Source organism: Beauveria bassiana, assembly GCF_000280675.1.
Source record: "Beauveria bassiana ARSEF 2860 unplaced genomic scaffold BBA_S00006, whole genome shotgun sequence".
NCBI classification, from domain to species: Eukaryota; Fungi; Ascomycota; class Sordariomycetes; order Hypocreales; family Cordycipitaceae; genus Beauveria; species Beauveria bassiana.
The window spans coordinates 356,266-372,719 of NW_007930841.1; the positions used below are offsets into that span (position 1 = coordinate 356,266).

Here is a 16,454-nt window from a genome sequence, read left to right on the forward strand (position 1 = left end):
TAGTGACCTAAAGTTGACGACCGACAACGTGAATCGACATACCCTGTACCCACGTCATCTTTTGCAATTACACTGGCTAGACGCCCTAGCTTCTGAGCTTTGTGTCGTATTTCCACACCAGCTCGCTCTGATTGAACACGATCGGAGGCATTTTTGTGTCATAGCTCGCTGATATGGCGGGCCAGGCTGATTTACAGGAGCTGCTGCGCATGCTCACGGCCCGGAAAGTCCCCGTGTTATCAGCCATGGGTCACGTCAAGTCACTCCAGGCAATGAATCTCAAGAGGTTGGTGCACACGTCATGGGACACGTACGGGACCAACATTGACGAATACCAGCATCGAACAAATAGCAGACGCCCCGCTGGCGACAGTAGAAGACGCGCTGAAAGACGCAAAGCTGGCCAAGGGCCTGCACACAGCATGCAAATCACACAGTAAGAAGCCCGCGGCGGCAGCTAAGCGCGGCGCAGAGGACGCGCCGTCACCAAAAGCAAAGAAGCCCAAGCTGGAGCCCACGAAACACGACCTAGACTACAGCTCAATGGCGGCGGATGATCTAGAAGCGTCAATGGAGCTACCGCTGGTTGAGGACGAAACCCTGATACGCGACACCACCGTCGTGACAAACAGAGCGCCGCTAGTTCTCGCCTTCGCCGTCGAGCTCCTGCGGGTGACGATGCCGGAGCAACCGCCAAGCAGCAGGCTGAGCCTCGCGCAGGCGCTGGTGAGCGCCAACTCGCGGAGCAAGGCTGTCAGTATCGGCATCGAGAAGCCTGGCGGGGAGGTGCCCGTCGCCGAGGGCCAGCCCAAGGTGCGCGTCATGGGTCGCGAGATTCCCGTGCTTAAGCGTGGCGACTACACATGGTCGGGTGCACCAGAGAAAAAGACGGACAGTTCTACAGATGGCGCGAGCGCGTCGCACGGGAGTGAAAAGACGTGGACGGCGAGCTCGACGCTGACGTCGCGGGCTTCTACGTTTGTAGCCCACGCGGCGTCCGTGTCCAACGCCGGCTCGCGGCCCGGCCTCATCAGGCAGCTCATGACGGAGCGTCCCGACCTGGAGACGGCGTCGCACAACGCGTGGGCCATTCGCACCAGCTTTGGCAATTCGCCGCTGGTGCAGCAGGCCTCGTTTGACGACGGCGAGACCGGCTGCGGCAAGTTTATGCTGGAGATTTTGAGGGAGGCTAATATTACGAATACGCTCGTAGTTCTGACGCGGTGGTACGGCGGTGTGATGCTGGGGCCGGACCGGTGGCGGCTGATGCGCGAGTGCGTCAACGACGCGCTCGCGTCGCAGCGGCGCACGGCGAGCTTTGTGGCCGGCGAAGCTGCCGTATGGGGTCTCGACACGCAGGACGCGAGTCCGGCTACATCGACCGTCGGCATGGGCATACACCGGCCCGAAGCCGCGCGAAACTACCTGCTCCGCTCGTTTGCGTCGCCCGCGGTGGTGCCAGCGGGCAGCCCCAAGAAGACAGTGACGGCCATTGACGCGGAGAAGCAGGAGAACCTGGGGAGGCTGCTTGGCGCGCTGCGGATCGTCGTGGAGAGCTGGGCGGGCGCGCTGAGCAAGAATGAGCTGGACAAGAGAGCGTGGAACTGGTACGTGGCTGTGCGGCCGGATGTGCAGTCGGGGCCGTCTGGCTGGGGAGCTCGGGGCGAGCTGAAGCTGAGCAAAATACTGGACCTGAAGCGTAACGTGGGCTGAGAATGACCGAAACGACACGAGTTTGTGACTTTCGACAGTATATCATATGCACCATCGGGCTGTTAAGCCTGAAGTATCCCTAGAAAGAAAGGAAGAAAGAACAGCCACAGCTGGGTTGGTGATGCAACAACGAGCTGTTATCGATAGGCCCCGCCACAACGCGTCGACGCGCGGGGTGAGCAAAAGGCGGGATTATGACGCGGACGGGCATGTTGCAAGGATAAATGCACAGCAACAGAGATTCCCCCGTTATTTTTTTTAGCTGGGAAATATGCCGTTTTGGCTCTGTTTGAGACTTTCGATATTTGCCCATGCTTCGATAAGCTAGCCCCCCCAAAACAAACGCCGTTGCGTCGCTCCGCTACCCCCATCACAAGTAAACACGGCAACACACACAAACAAGAGGGACGAACGAGGCCCTGACAAGCACCAAAACAATCTAGAAGCCAACAGCTGTGAACCAATTTCATGTAGAACATCGAAACGGTACGACACGAGATTACTCCAACAGAAAAACGACATGAGCTTGCAGCGTGCCGATTGAACAAGACGCCCCTTTTTGGTGGTGTGACTGTGAGCAAAGGCCCTGGTCGGACCTCTTGTTGACGGACCATTCATAATCTCTGCTCGCCCTTGAGAACTTGACCCTCATAAACCTCGCCCGCCTCGCACCCCACCTAAGCACTTTTCGTACGGGTAGCCTCTCGACGCTTTCTTCTGTCTAATCTTTTTTCCTCTCTCTCTCTCTCTCCCTGTCTGGCTATTGTTGTCACTCTCATTCGTTTATTTTTTGTTGTTGTTGTTGTTGTTCTCTTCCAAACGAGTCATCCAACGGGCGGGCCTGTTTCTTTCCGGACGACAAGACAGGACGATAACACACACGCAGACCGCACACAGAGGACCATGGAAAACTACCAAAAACTAGAAAAGGTCGGCGAGGGTGAGTACCAGCAGCTCCGCGCGCCTCGCAATAATACGACGGCAGAACACACATGACACAACGAAGACCGTCGCCCCAGCCAGCCCCAGCTAACGTGTTTCCCCCTCCGTCGCCGGGGAAAAAAAAAATCCAGGTACCTATGGCGTCGTATACAAGGCGCGCGACCTTGCGAATAACGGCCGCATCGTCGCGCTCAAGAAGATTCGTCTCGAGGCCGAGGACGAGGGCGTGCCGAGCACCGCGATCCGCGAGATTTCGCTGCTCAAGGAGATGAAGGACCCCAACATTGTGCGCCTCTTCAACATTGTGCACGCCGACGGCCACAAGCTCTACCTCGTCTTTGAGTTTCTCGACCTCGACCTCAAAAAGTACATGGAGTCGCTGCCCACCTCCGAAGGCGGCCGCGGCAAGGCCCTCCCAGAGGGCTCCTCGGCGCACCTGTCCCGCCTCGGCATGGGCGACGCCGTCATCAAGCGCTTCATGCGCCAGCTCTGCGAGGGCATCCGCTACTGCCACTCCCACCGCGTCCTGCACCGCGACCTCAAGCCCCAGAATCTCCTCATCGACCGCGACGGCAACCTCAAGCTCGCCGATTTCGGCCTCGCCCGCGCCTTTGGCGTGCCCCTCCGCACCTACACCCACGAGGTAGTTACCCTCTGGTACCGCGCGCCCGAGATTCTGCTCGGCGGCCGCCAGTACTCGACCGGCGTCGACATGTGGTCCGTCGGCTGCATCTTTGCCGAAATGTGCACCCGCAAGCCGCTCTTTCCCGGCGACTCGGAAATTGACGAAATCTTCAAGATTTTCCGGTATGAATTGAACTGCCCTCGCGTACTTGTTTTCTACACCCACCACCATCTCCCGTATATCTAACCAATGGCCACGCGAAATTGATAGTGCCCTCGGAACACCCACAGAAGACGTCTGGCCGGGCGTCACCTCGTACCCCGATTTCAAGTCGTCCTTTCCCAAGTGGAAGCGAGACTTTTCCTCCGCCCTCTGCCATAATCTCGGTGAACACGGCCTTGATCTGCTCGAGGCCATGCTCGTATACGATCCCGCCGGCCGCCTCTCCGCCAAGGCCGCCGTCAACCACCCATACTTTGAGGACGACGATGAGCCGATGCCTGCGGGTCGCGGCACCGGCTACTACAACTAGAAGTATGAAGTGGCCGGTCCGAGTACCCTTCCACAGGGGCGGTAGGTGAAAAGAGCCCTTTCTTAACACGGACGCAGCAAAGTATATATTTACGAAAGAAAACGCAGTCAACTCTCGAGGTGCTTCTTCACGGGGCGTTGAGATTGGAACAACTCCCCCACCAGCTCTAGGATATTACATGAGCAAAACAGGTACCGTGCTCCGGAGAGCATGGTGAGTTGAAGGTGTCTCGGCGTGGGGACCGAAACAGAAACGACGTCTCGTGCTGCGTTTGGTTATTTTGCATTACATCGGGGGGGGGGGGGGAGCGCGGAGAGGGACGAGTACAAACAGTCCAGAGTCGGGATTGGAGCGCGCTCCCCATGTCTCTTTCATGTACAGTGTAGACTGGGGCAACGATTGGCTTTTCTTCTTGACTGGATTTACTCTTTTGTCGTTATTGTTCAACTTTTCTTTTCTTCTTCTTTACGTTTTCGGCACCAGGGTAATAGAAATGAAGCAACTGATACGGCTCACTAAAATGCAAAATGGCAATATCCATTCTTTGTCAATGCCGTCGATTGGTTGTGTACATGGCTTGCTCTTTTCTGCTCCTTGCTGACACCACATGTACTCACCAGCCGTACGGCTCACCGCTCGTTTGACTTGGCGTTTAGCTGCCCGGCGCTATCCAGGGCTGTCGACGCGGTGATCATCCGTTGTTTACGTCAGCTTCTTGTCGTCGCCAAATCTGTTCTCATCCTCGTCCTCCTCTTCGTCCTGCTGCTGCTGCTGCTGCTGCTGCTGCTGCTACTGCTGCCCGCCATGGACATTGCGCTCGAGATGATTCGTTTATAGCGTTGCGAATCCGGCCCGCTTTTCACTGATGATTGGGAAGCCTGGGGTTTAGATAGGTCTCGAAATGTACAAATTATAAAGTCAAGTAAATCCAAGTTGATCTTACGATCCAAATAGTCTTGAAAATGTCTTTTTGAAAGAAGCACCTACGGTGCTGTGACTCAAATCGTCCCAAATACATGTGTAAGCCTCGACCTACAGCACTACGTTTTAAATGAGACGGTGCAAAACCACCCGATAATTAATCACATGGCATATTTTCATTTTATTCTTCCTTCTTTGCGCCGAGTTGTTTGCGTACATGGTGCGTCTCGCTGACAAAGGAATGGCCTTTCAACGACACGCCCGGAGCTTGTGGCTGATGGCAATGGCCATCATGGACAGCAGCGCAATCGCCAAGCCGTTGGCAGTTAAAAGTAGCGTACGCCGGTGCTGAATTTCTTCCTTGGCAAGCGCGCGGTAGTTTTCTGTTAGCTGCTCCCGCATGCGTGTTGAGCATGTCGGACGAAAGGACAAGTTCGGGGACAAGGCGGGATGTGGCAATGACGTAGCCCATGAAGGCCACGCTGGTTGGAGGGCCATTTCAATAGTCGGCATTATTCACTTGAATGGTGAGCATATGGCTCAAGAGCCTACCGGTCGTGAGCTGTTGCGGTTCGCCATTACGTTCATCATGTCGTGGAAGATTTGGACCAAAGTCACCTTTACCCTTAGCTGGTTCGAGTCCAACGACGTCTTGACCAAACTCAAAGTCCTCTTCAACCTCGCATGTCTTGTCGGGTAAAATGGTTCTCCTATAGTCCAATCCGCAAACACTCTGCCCGCACAAGTTCTGACACACCCCTTGCCAGCTTCACTACCAACCTGATATTAGTAGCTTCAACGAAGACGCCGCACACAACATATAACGTCCAGCTCGTCGCGCCTTTTCCTTAGCACTGCGTGGAGCGCACCAATGCATTTGTGTCCCTGATGCTGGGCTACTCTGTGGTGGGCATCTTGTTCCAGAACGGCAAGACCAGTTTGAGGCAATGTTTTTGAAGTGTCCAGCAGGTAGCCCGTGCTCTGTTTAGCCTGTCTGCAAGTTTTCCCGGCCGGAAACGCAGAACTGGGTGCGTGGCGGCGGTTTTGGTCCATCAGGTACCGGGTAAGCCAGGACAACTTGGCACAATAGAGTAATGGTGGCTACAATCTTGATGCATTTCTGGGCAAGGCCATTCTAGGTCTGTTGCAAGCATTCTTCGTTAATTGGATCTACTTTGACATTGATGCCAACGGCATTGGCCTACACGCCATTTCGTCGGTCAGCAGTAGCAAGTGAGTAACCTTTTGGTTTTATACAAAGAAATAGTATTGAAACTTAACCAAAAAAGATTTCAGTGGGTGTCTGGACCAATGCTCTCACCTTCCCTTCTTCTGCCAAGATGCCTCGGGTAACAGAATTCGGCCTTATCAAGAACGTTTCAAATTGTAAATTGAATTTGAGTTATGACTGGGGAATCTGAATATACAATGTCCCTTTAGCAACATGCCGGCACGATGTATGAAAAGCAAAGCGTAGCTCACCAGTCCTTGATTCTCGCTCTACTCAACCATGTGACTACTACGACTCTATTTTTCCAACAAATTAGGAAGTCTTGGTTACTATGGCGTCAACAGAGCCATGAACGCCGCAAGACGACGTTTGATTCATCCGGGAAGGGAGCCGCAAAGGGGAGTGGTGGGCAAGGAACTGACGCATATGTGAAGCATTGGCGCGGAAACCTGCATATCCAATTGCCTGTCGACAGGAAGTATGAGCACTCTAGCTAAAAGACGAGCTGGGGACTGGTACATGGAGCAGATGATAACCTGTGTGGTCTGTGTGCCTGTCTGCTCTGGGTTTGCCGGCGATATCAACAACTTGGCAGCTTACGCTGCGGCGCTGTCATTGCCAAGTTGGGCGATAATACCATGTTACAGGTCTCATGACGACTGATATTCATGGCCATTCTTGTCAGGGTGCTGAGTCATATGATATCAGTGGCATGTATATTTGCTTTAGGACGTGTTAGGAACCAACGTTGAGCAGCGAGATGGTGCAGGCAGTGCCAGATGGCTTTATCAGACCGCATCCTGCAGGGCAAATGGCCTCGGTACAAAATCCTTGCGTGATTTAATATGGAGTATCTAAAGTTGACAAGTTGTTGAAGCGTATAGTCAGAGTGGATGGGCTGTATCATCTATTGGACTGGACTGACCAGATGGCGAAATGGTCAAAGTCGGTAGCATTGGGAGCTGAGACAGGCATTCCAAGGGAGGCCATGTTGAAGGGGCGACAGAGGAGCATCCCAAGTCTTTGTTTCATGAACTCTGTCTTTGTTTCTACATCAAAAAGAAAGAAGGAGTCTTATCAAAAATTTTAAATTCTCGATGGAGCCATTTTTTCTCATTAGTCTTCTTGTTGCCGGGTGGTAGCGACAAAAGGGAGGCTCTCGAGGCGCCGAACCTACTTGGTTACCGGATAGGGCAACAGGGCAATCAAACTCATCAAACTTCTCCCTCGATGGGGGCATATCGCCGTGAATATTGGTGCAAAATAACGAGACTTTAATCTAAGATGCCGCTCGCTTCTCGGCGTTAGATTTATTGATTGCGCGAGATTGCATCTGCGGGGATGGACGCACGAAATGGCGCTGATGAGGTCAGAGCAAACATCGGGCGGCTTGGCCCATGCTCGGGTGAAAAACAAAAGACACTGGTTGGCTATGTATGACAGTGCCAGGTTTACCGCACGGCGCACGGCGCACAGTGCAAGCAGGCCACGCAGCTATTGAATGGAGCGCAGATCTATAATAATAGAGGTGCAATACGAGAATTGGGTTGCAGGGCAGTGGGCAGGCCGCAAAGGGACCTGTTTGATCAGTGAATCGACTTGATTAGAGTAAAGGCAATCAACTTGACCAGAGAAGAGACAAGAGTGACGAGAAGCTGCACCGGGTGCCGACAGGCCGGGCCATTCTCCGACGGAAGCGGATTGCAAGGGAGCAGTTCCGCCGAGAGGACAAAGGCCATGTCAAGGCTGACGAGGACAGATTCGCGACGGGGCTCATGAGAATATGATATCATGATAATAGCCCAGTACTGTCGATATCGAGCCATCAAGGCATAAAAAAATGATCAAGTACGAGTCAAAAGGCTCGTATCATGCCAAGATTAAGCATGCTTAAAAAAGCAGCTGCCTATTTCGTCTTTTCTTCTTTTCTTGTACAGGCTCAATGCAACTTGTTTCGTCGCAACAATGCAAGTGCGGGATCTACCACGCATTGATGGCTAAGCAGGCATTGATTGACTCGGGCGGTTCCTGCATCGCTGCCTTGCTATGATCCTTATTACTAATAGAGCAGATATCGTCCAAAATTGATGGCTAAGCAGGCAATTGATTGACTCGGGCGGTTCCTGCATCGTTGCCTTGCCATGATCCCTTAATAATAATAATAATAATAAGGCAGATATCGTCCAAACATGTCCTGCATTCGGACCTGCGCATTCGTAATGTAATAAATTGCAGGATATGGGGATCTGCAGTGGGCAAAGGCATGAACACCCGTTCTGAAAGCTGAAGTCTGCGGCAAGGCGAAGTTTGCGCATAGCAATGAATAAGTAAGGCGAACAAGTAAGGCGGGGAAAAATGCAGTTCACAAGAGGACAAACAAGATACATCTTTTCAAAGTACCAGCCTTTGTTCAACAAGGGAGGGGGGGCGTGCGTAGAAAAGGAGAGCCGAGAGAGCATGGATCGTTCTTGCAGATTAAAATCATGGGTCAATGCTGCAAAGAGTTGTTTGGAATGCGCTTTTACCAGCAACCAGCGCGTTGCCACCGTGGAGAGGTCCGCGTAAAGTGGCATGTCCCGACAATTTCATTTCGACTGGTTCAAGGAAAATGAACTAGGGAGCCCAAGCGAACGAATCACAGGTTTGAGTTGCGTCCAGTTCACCGGGCTGATTGAATAACTGGCAAGTAGCGTAATGGTGTTGGAATGCGGAGAATTATGTCTTTATTCAGGGGTTCCAGTTAGTTGCGAAAAAGTCTAAAGAAAGCTTGCGCGGTCCATTGTGGCTGGGACGCCAGCGTGGCGGCATTCCAGCCCGCAGCGCAGACGAGTTCAAGTGTGGTTCCCCAACGGAGCTGCGGCGCCAGCCTGCGAGCGGGAGCATGGATAAAAGTCGGACTACTTAGTTGGGAACATTGGCGACGCCCTACTACAGCGGTGTCGGGAAAAGACGCGTGGGATATTGCAGGCGCCGTTGTTGGTTGATGCATCACTATTTAGGCGGGCGACACAACAAGCAAGCAACACAGTGATGTCGAGTAACTCTTCTTGGCCAAGCGCAAAGAGGGGGGGGGGAGACGATTCCCCAAAAGGGACGACTTTGTCTGCCTGGTACGGATTAAACTAAATAGGGGGTGGTTTCAAGTCAGAGCCAAAAGAAGGCTTCTGGATGCGCTCTGTAACACTGCCCGTGGGCGCTGAATGCTTAAACAAAACGGCGCAAGCCAGTCAAACTTGCCCAGGGGCGTAGGAACAGGGGATAGGTGGCGGGATCGACGGGGAGCCGGCTTGTAGAAGGTTAAAGCTAGTCTGGACCAGATGATTGGGTGCGCAATGTGCATTGAAAAGGCAATGACAGCCAGGTGTTTCTTTTTGGTTTTAAACAAACAGGTTCTTATGATGATGCGTTGTTCTTATTGGAAAAGGGAAACACGCCTACGTATACTCAGTAAACTGCTTGGTCAAGGTATCTGCATGACAATGAACCTTGCATTATCACGAGGGAGGGTCCTTGACGCGGCCAAATGCGGCGACATGAGCTCACCTCAAGTTACTGACTGGTGCGGCGGCCTCTTTTGCAACACCCATGGGCAAAATTACAAGGACTGTTGTCGGATAGAGGTGATGGAATCTGGTCAGAGAGCTTTGAGAGCCTTTGCAAAAAAAAAAAAAATCATTTCCTAGGCTGCGCAACTACTACTTTACCCCCTCCTTTATGCTATAGTGAACCGTTTGAAGCAAGTTTCAAACTTTGGGCGAATCGCTAGTCGTGGATATCGGTCGGCCTGGTAATAAATAGTACTAACTAATGGATGGGGTTCTTGACGGTGTCCTGACAGCGACAAATACAGGTGGGAGCAGACTCATTCCTGCTCCATTGACTAGACAACTAGACAACATTGCAAGAGGAAAAAAAAAGGCCCGAGCATCACCATTCACCTAAAAGAAGACAAGATGAACTCGGACGAATGAATGATTGTCCACTAAATAGATGCGGTTGCCGTGTCAAATGATTTGGCACAGACACGGGCGCTAGCGTACCGTTGTACAGGGAGCGGACCGTCTTGGCTGATGTTAATCATGTATTATTGATGCATTATCATTGTTAATTTACAAGAGTTCGAGTTGGTGAAATGCCATTGAGCACGCTAACAAGAATCAGATTGATCATCATTCACGCAAAGCTAAAAAAAAAATCATGATGAATGCGCTCGTGTCAGGTTCATGCATCGAAAAAAAAGCAAAACAGCAAAAGGAGGCTTAGATCCAACGCTGCACGAATTTACTCTGATGTGATACTGTGATGGGATTAGTCTGACGATCAAAAAAAAAAACATTCTCATTCTTTTGGCAGTCAAGCAAAGCACAACAACGCCTGAACCAAAGATCACGGGTGCACAATGACTGTCATGTGAGCTAATCAGTCATCATCTGTGAGTGTAACGAGCGTGCAAAATGTGCTTGGGCATCAAAGAGCCCACTCGGGAATCTAGAGTAATCTTTTGCAGAACATGTATGTGTGTGTGTGTGTGTCACGGCGCTTACTGAAGCAGAAGAGCCTTGCTTGGCCTAGGCCTGCAACATGCAAAACGTTCCTTTTAGATTGCAGTGCTGTGTGTTTCGTATTGTTGATGCCTCCTGAGCGAGCGAGCGAGACAGCCTGCGCATCCACTGGACGGGACAGTAGCACCAGTAAATAGCTCAGACGGAATCGAAAAAAAATACAAGTTCACTACAATGTGTGTGGTTGGGGAAATAGAAGCGAGTTGCTTTAATCATTTATTTAGAGCAGCAGCGCAGCAGCAGAGCCTGTGGTCCGCCCCCCCGTTTGGCCCGCCGAGGTGCATGTTTCAAGATGCCTGGCGTTATGTGCGGGAAGCAGGGATGAACACTGCGACTGGACCAATCGCGAGGCTGGAACAGCCGGGAGTTCGGATCGAAGCTAACAGGGGAGAGCACTCGAGAACCAGTCAAGATGAAGCTACTGCCGCTTCCTGAGAGCGTGCTAGTGCAACGGCCTGACCGGGGAGGGGGGGGGGGGAGGGTGATCTCGAGAGCGGGCGGCGATGCGAGTCTGAGATTCGGGCTTGCGGGCTGTTTTTCTGGAGGCGAGAATAGCATTGCGACAATGCAGAAGCAATGAATAGGTAACAACTACCGAGGAAGAGAAGAAATGCAGCCTGTCCATCTCAATATCTGTTCTCAAGACAACTGTAATACTCGAGGCATCGTTGGCGGAGGCGAGACAGGAATGCAGAGCCCCAACCCCGGTTCCACCGCAGAGCGCCTCGGTACATACAAGATTTCTTTGGGCCGCGCATGGAACCGGCCCCCGGCCGGCCTGCCTGACCACCCATTGGGTTTTTCGGCTTGTATTCATTCATACGACGGGCGACTGAAGCGGTTTGTTTGGCAGAGGCCATCTCGCCAGTTTTTAGCACGGGAATCTGCCCTGCCTCTTCAACCCGACGATGCTAGCGTCTTGATTCAAAATCAAGAACACCACCTTTGAAATCTGTAACAAGTGGCGGGAGTTGAACCATGACCAAACTACAGGCATCTACAATACCTCAATACGGAGCCCGCCATCTGGGAAGGGCTGCAGAGAAGGGGGGCCACGGTATGGACGACAGTGCGCCGCAGGCCGTTTGACTGGCCAGGAAAGCGTTTACTGACGATGCATGGCCCAGGGTACGGATTAGTAAAAAAACATTTACCTCCGTACGTACTTGGTACAGCTCTGTTGATTCAGGATGCGCCTTGCACTGGTGGCGTGGTATCCGCCGATACTTACCACACGGGGGTGGCACGAGATTTACGCGCCGAGCTGGGACTGGCTGGCTGTCGTGAATCTCTTGTATTGCCCCTGCGTGGTCGTCCAGTCTATCATCAGGCGTAAACAACCTTTTGATGGACGTAAATTAATTTCTATTTTGGTCCCCTGCACGCAAGCAGCGTCGTGGGCAAGACTGCTGAATATATGGGGGAGCCCAAGTCCACTTTCGATAGATTGATTCTTGTTCTGCCCATCTCCCTTGAATGATATACCTTTCTTCTTCTTCTTCTTCTTCACTATTGTTTCTGCCCTTTTTCTTTGTTGTCGATATTCGCTTTGGTTCATTTACTGTTTAATACGCGCTCCCTTTTTTGCTTCAGTGTCGCCTTATTTCTCCCTTGTGTGGAAAAATCCGGTTCGAGTTGCCTGGTAGCAATTTTTCCACTCCCTTGCGGCTTGACGATTTTCTTGTCGAAATTCCTCGTCTTTCCCTTCTTTTTTCTTTTCCTAAACCGTCAGGAAAGAAGAGAAAGAACAAGAATAAGCTGCGATAGCTTTGTTTACAGACAAAAACTGCTGTGCGGAAACGACTTGATCTGATACATTGCCATTCTGTATTTGAGATACAGACGAACCGCAAATTGCTGGCCAATTTCCAATTTCCAATTTCCATCCTGCATATCTGGTATTTTCCCTTGCTGGCAAGGGTCCCGACCTTTTTGTTTTACAAGTCTGCATTGTTCAAGAAATAGATAGAAAGAAGCGTGTGAGTGCGGCGCCCCCAATTTTGACAGCATTCCAGCAAAAGTGGCCCAGCCCGTCATTGGCAGCCACATTCCAGCGCTCGGCCGCTAATTCTTTGAGACAATACAGGGCATCTCTGCAGACAAGGCACAGGACAAATCGGCAAATTACAGGGCATCTCCTTCTACTGTTATATCCGCCAAAAAGCTTAGCGCTACAGGCTTTACAGCCACTATCGCCCAATATTCTCCTCCGCGCCAGCTGACGGCTTTTGCCCATCAATCAGTCCACCCAACCTCCCTCGTCGAGCGTTTGCATTATTGGTCGTGGTCTGTCGTTTGACATTGCAGCTTCACGGCTGTTATATATATCACAACGTGAACCATTCGTCTCTTTTCGTTTTTCATCATCTCCTTTTCCAACGGAAAAAGGAAGCAAAATACTTGACATTCTTTTTGTCAATCTTTCGAACCTCCATCTTTGGCCAAAAAGCAGACGGCGCCGGTTTGTTGCTTGGACCTCTTGACTGTTTCTTGGTCTTCTTTAGTTGCCGTCCTCCGAGTCGTTCCTACGGAAGAAAAGGAAAGCTGAAAGGATAAGAAAAGCAATTACGCAAGCCGACCCTGACTACGGATACTTGGCGAGCCAACGCTTCCCCACAGGCTTGAAAGACGATCCCGATACTTGATTCACTTCAAACCGATCTCGAGAACAAGACGCTGTCTTTTGGCTGCTGCTCTTTGCATTAACTTCTTTGATATTTTGCCAACAAAGAAACCAATCGAGAACTCTGACAAAAGTTAATCAATTTCTTGATTCTTCACCTCGCCAATTGCGCAAGAAAAGGAGACTGCAGCCACAGTACCCTCGGATCGCTCAAACCTTTGCTTTTTCGCCCTTGCACCACTAGCACAACACCATCACCGCCAACACCACCGATACGGTACACCACCATTCTCGCCTGAGGGTGGATCGACTTGCTTTTGCGGATTCGACTGCATTGCGATATTCAAACGGACGATTCTGTTCTGCGAATCTATTCTCGACCTTGTTCATTACAATTGACTGCTCTGCCTTGCGGATTCTATTCTCCGTTGCAACCAAGCATCTTCAGTCGACGATTCAGCAACGATACTTGTTGGCACATCCGGCCAAGTCATTGATTGGCGCTTTGCTACTGCAAACCTTAACTTGGGCTCAACGCCACCTTGTCCGTCCGAATCCTTGTCGGCCAGCCCGGTAGGCTCATCGTCCCCGCAGAACTCGGATGCGACTTGCGCATTGTGTGCAAGACTAGGTCAACTTGCGTGTACCTCTTGAACGAAGCCCGAATCAGGCACACTGCAAGGGCGAGTGACCTCGTGGATCTGTACCTGGGTCCTTTTTCTTTTTTGCCAAGAACGTCACCCGCTGACGCCACCCTTGAGAACAGCCACGCCCCCTCCCTCGGCGTTGCATCAGCGTCCCTTGTCAGGACAACCCCACCCCCTGGAACCCACCACCTGTCCAGCCTTTTCAGGCACTTTGATCGCTAAAACCGTCCGCTAGCCCACTCACTATCCCACCGCCATCCCACCGCCAATCCACCGGGCCACCGCTACCTATAGCCTAGGTATTTACAGGCTACCATCACACTCCTTGCACTGCTGCGCCCGCCAAACCAAATCCAAACCATCCTGCAACAAGAACAGAGCTCCAAAGACGGAAACAGCCCTGCTCCATTGTCTCGCCCTCTCTGCTTTCTGGTCTCGAGTCCCTGTCCACATGCTCCTCCTCTAAACTCGTTCCCGCTTCATTCTTGTCTTGCTTTCGGACCCCATATCGTTCTCCCTTTTTTACCTCTATCCGGCTCTTCACCTCTTTTCTGACTTTTAATTCACCTCTCCCCCAGAGTGTCATCTCCTTCTTCCCTTTCGATCCGCCTATCAACCCTCTCCCTTCTTCAGGTCTCCTTCCCTGCTTCATATACTTGATACGTTCCTTGTTCTTACAAGCCGTATTACTTATATCAACCTTTGAGGCCGCTCTCTCCAGATTTCGCCGTCAACCTATCCTTGTACATCCAATAGGTTGCCTGGTCGTCACCTCATTCACTCTCTTTAACCACCACTCACAAGGGTGACCCCAGCCATTGGTTTCTGTTTTCTATATGCACACTCAACCACCTTTCTCACAACCACACATCATGGCCTCTTCATCACCAAGAATGCTCACCGTCGATGAGCTCAACAAGCATGCTCTCGAGCAATTCATCTACCAACCAGTCAGCCGCGAAATGGTCTCGTACCTCGCCCACGCCGCCCACAACGTCATCTCCTGCGACTCTACACGCATGCCTACGCAACAAGACACCAGCGCGCAGCATTATGGTCATCCCACTCCGCCCGAAAGCCCCGAGTCTGTTTCTATTCAGCCTGCCGATGGCGGCCTTCCCACTGTCGAGGAGTTTATCACCCAACTCGTAACGTCCTCCAACGTCCAGGTTCCGACTCTCATGTCCACGCTCGTCTATCTCACCCGCCTAAAGTCCAAGCTCCAGCCCATGGCTCGCGGCCTTCGATGCACCACCCACCGCATCTTTCTCGCTGCGCTCATTCTCGCCGCCAAGTATCTCAACGACTCGTCTCCCAAGAATAAGCACTGGGCCAACTACACCCGCATTAAGAACCACGCTTATGTTTTTGGCTTCAACAGCCACGAGGTCAACCTGATGGAAAAACAGCTTCTTTTCCTTCTTGAGTGGGATCTTCGTATTGTCGAGCATGACCTTTACCGAGAGCTCGACTTCTTCCTCGAGCCTTACCGCCATAAGATTGCCCACGCCCACGCCAAGCGCATGCGCCACCGTGAAGAGAAGCGTCGCCAACAGGAACTCTATGCCGCCGCCGCCGCCGCCGCCGCCTCTGCCGCCGCTCGCTACCCCAGCCCGCATTCATCCCGTGGCCAGTCTCGATCCCGCCATGCTAGCCCTGACAGCCGTCTGGCCGCTGCCCGTGCTGGTTCCATCACGCCTCCCGGCCTCACATACAGCAGCTCCGCAAGCTCCTATGCCTCGTCGGTCGCCTCTGCTTCGAGCAGACAACACTCGCGCTCCACCACACCTCTTGAGTCTGAGACGGATCCCTTTGTATACCAGGCACCTCTCCACGACAGCCTGTACGACTCCCCGGTCGAGTTGTCCATGGACAAGGACGCCATTACCGCTTCGACCCGCACTCTCAAGCCGACACCCAGCCGACTGCATCTTCACGACATGACCAATGACCATTATCAGCAGATTCAAGACGGCGCCGGCAAGAAGCGTCTTCGCCGCGGCATGTGGAGCCGTTTGCTTGGTGGCACAGTGGCCGTGCGATGAGCAAATAAGACGTGGCAGCTTCCGGCCCATGGGCGACAGCCACACTTGCCGATCACGCAACAAACAAGGCGTTTTCTTTTCGGATTTTCTTTTTTTTTTTTCAGCGAGCTTTAAGACTGGTTCTCATTGCTTTTACTTGTTCCTTGACCCCATCGACGACTCAACCTTTGCCGAGAGCTTCTTTCTTCGATTCACTTAATGCGCCCGTGCACAGGCGTCTGCATATCTCATATATCCACTCGTGCATAATTACACCCTTGACAAGAACAAGAACATCCCGGACTTTGTTTTGCGCATCTCCTATTTTGTTTTACAAGCATACGAAATCAACACGTGGTTGGATTTCATCAACATCTTTTGGAAAGGGAATTTCAGACTGGAGTTTGGCGAATTTTATAGCATTATCTAAATTTGCATTGGCGCCGCCCTTGCCGCGGCATCTGACGACTTACGGCCTCGATGGCACATGTTGGCGGAAATGTATGGCAAGCACAAATACTTTTCCTATGTCTTGGGGACAGGAAACAACCTTTTGGGAGGAGGGATTCGGGTTGATTTCATAGTTCTCTTCATCTCTATCATGAGATTCTCTCAATAATGGCCTCGCGCTACT

The 16,454-nt window shown here is 52.0% G+C and overlaps 4 protein-coding genes across 4 annotated transcripts; all 4 read left to right on the forward strand.

Moving 5' to 3' along the window:
• Window positions 1-173: 173 nt before the first annotated feature.
• BBA_02860 (Ribosomal protein S5) lies at window positions 174-1,713 on the forward strand (the record flags this gene model as incomplete). Its single annotated transcript, XM_008597957.1, has 2 exons — window positions 174-286; window positions 339-1,713. The coding sequence occupies 2 exons, from the start codon at window positions 174-176 to the stop codon at window positions 1,711-1,713; spliced, it is 1,488 nt and encodes a 495-aa protein (XP_008596179.1).
• A 903-nt stretch (window positions 1,714-2,616) lies between these two features.
• On the forward strand, window positions 2,617-3,812 carry BBA_02861 (Cell division control protein 2; the record flags this gene model as incomplete). Its single annotated transcript, XM_008597958.1, has 3 exons — window positions 2,617-2,653; window positions 2,787-3,462; window positions 3,551-3,812. The coding sequence occupies 3 exons, from the start codon at window positions 2,617-2,619 to the stop codon at window positions 3,810-3,812; spliced, it is 975 nt and encodes a 324-aa protein (XP_008596180.1).
• A 1,456-nt stretch (window positions 3,813-5,268) lies between these two features.
• BBA_02862 (uncharacterized protein) lies at window positions 5,269-5,585 on the forward strand (the record flags this gene model as incomplete). The annotated part of the gene is made up of 2 exons (XM_008597959.1): window positions 5,269-5,429; window positions 5,501-5,585. The coding sequence occupies 2 exons, from the start codon at window positions 5,269-5,271 to the stop codon at window positions 5,583-5,585; spliced, it is 246 nt and encodes an 81-aa protein (XP_008596181.1).
• Window positions 5,586-14,668: 9,083 nt separating this feature from the next.
• Window positions 14,669-15,841, forward strand: BBA_02863 (cyclin domain-containing protein; the record flags this gene model as incomplete). The annotated part of the gene is made up of 1 exon (XM_008597960.1): window positions 14,669-15,841. One exon carries the CDS (start codon window positions 14,669-14,671, stop codon window positions 15,839-15,841), a length of 1,173 nt encoding a protein of 390 aa, XP_008596182.1.
• Between the last annotated feature and the right edge of the window lie 613 nt (window positions 15,842-16,454).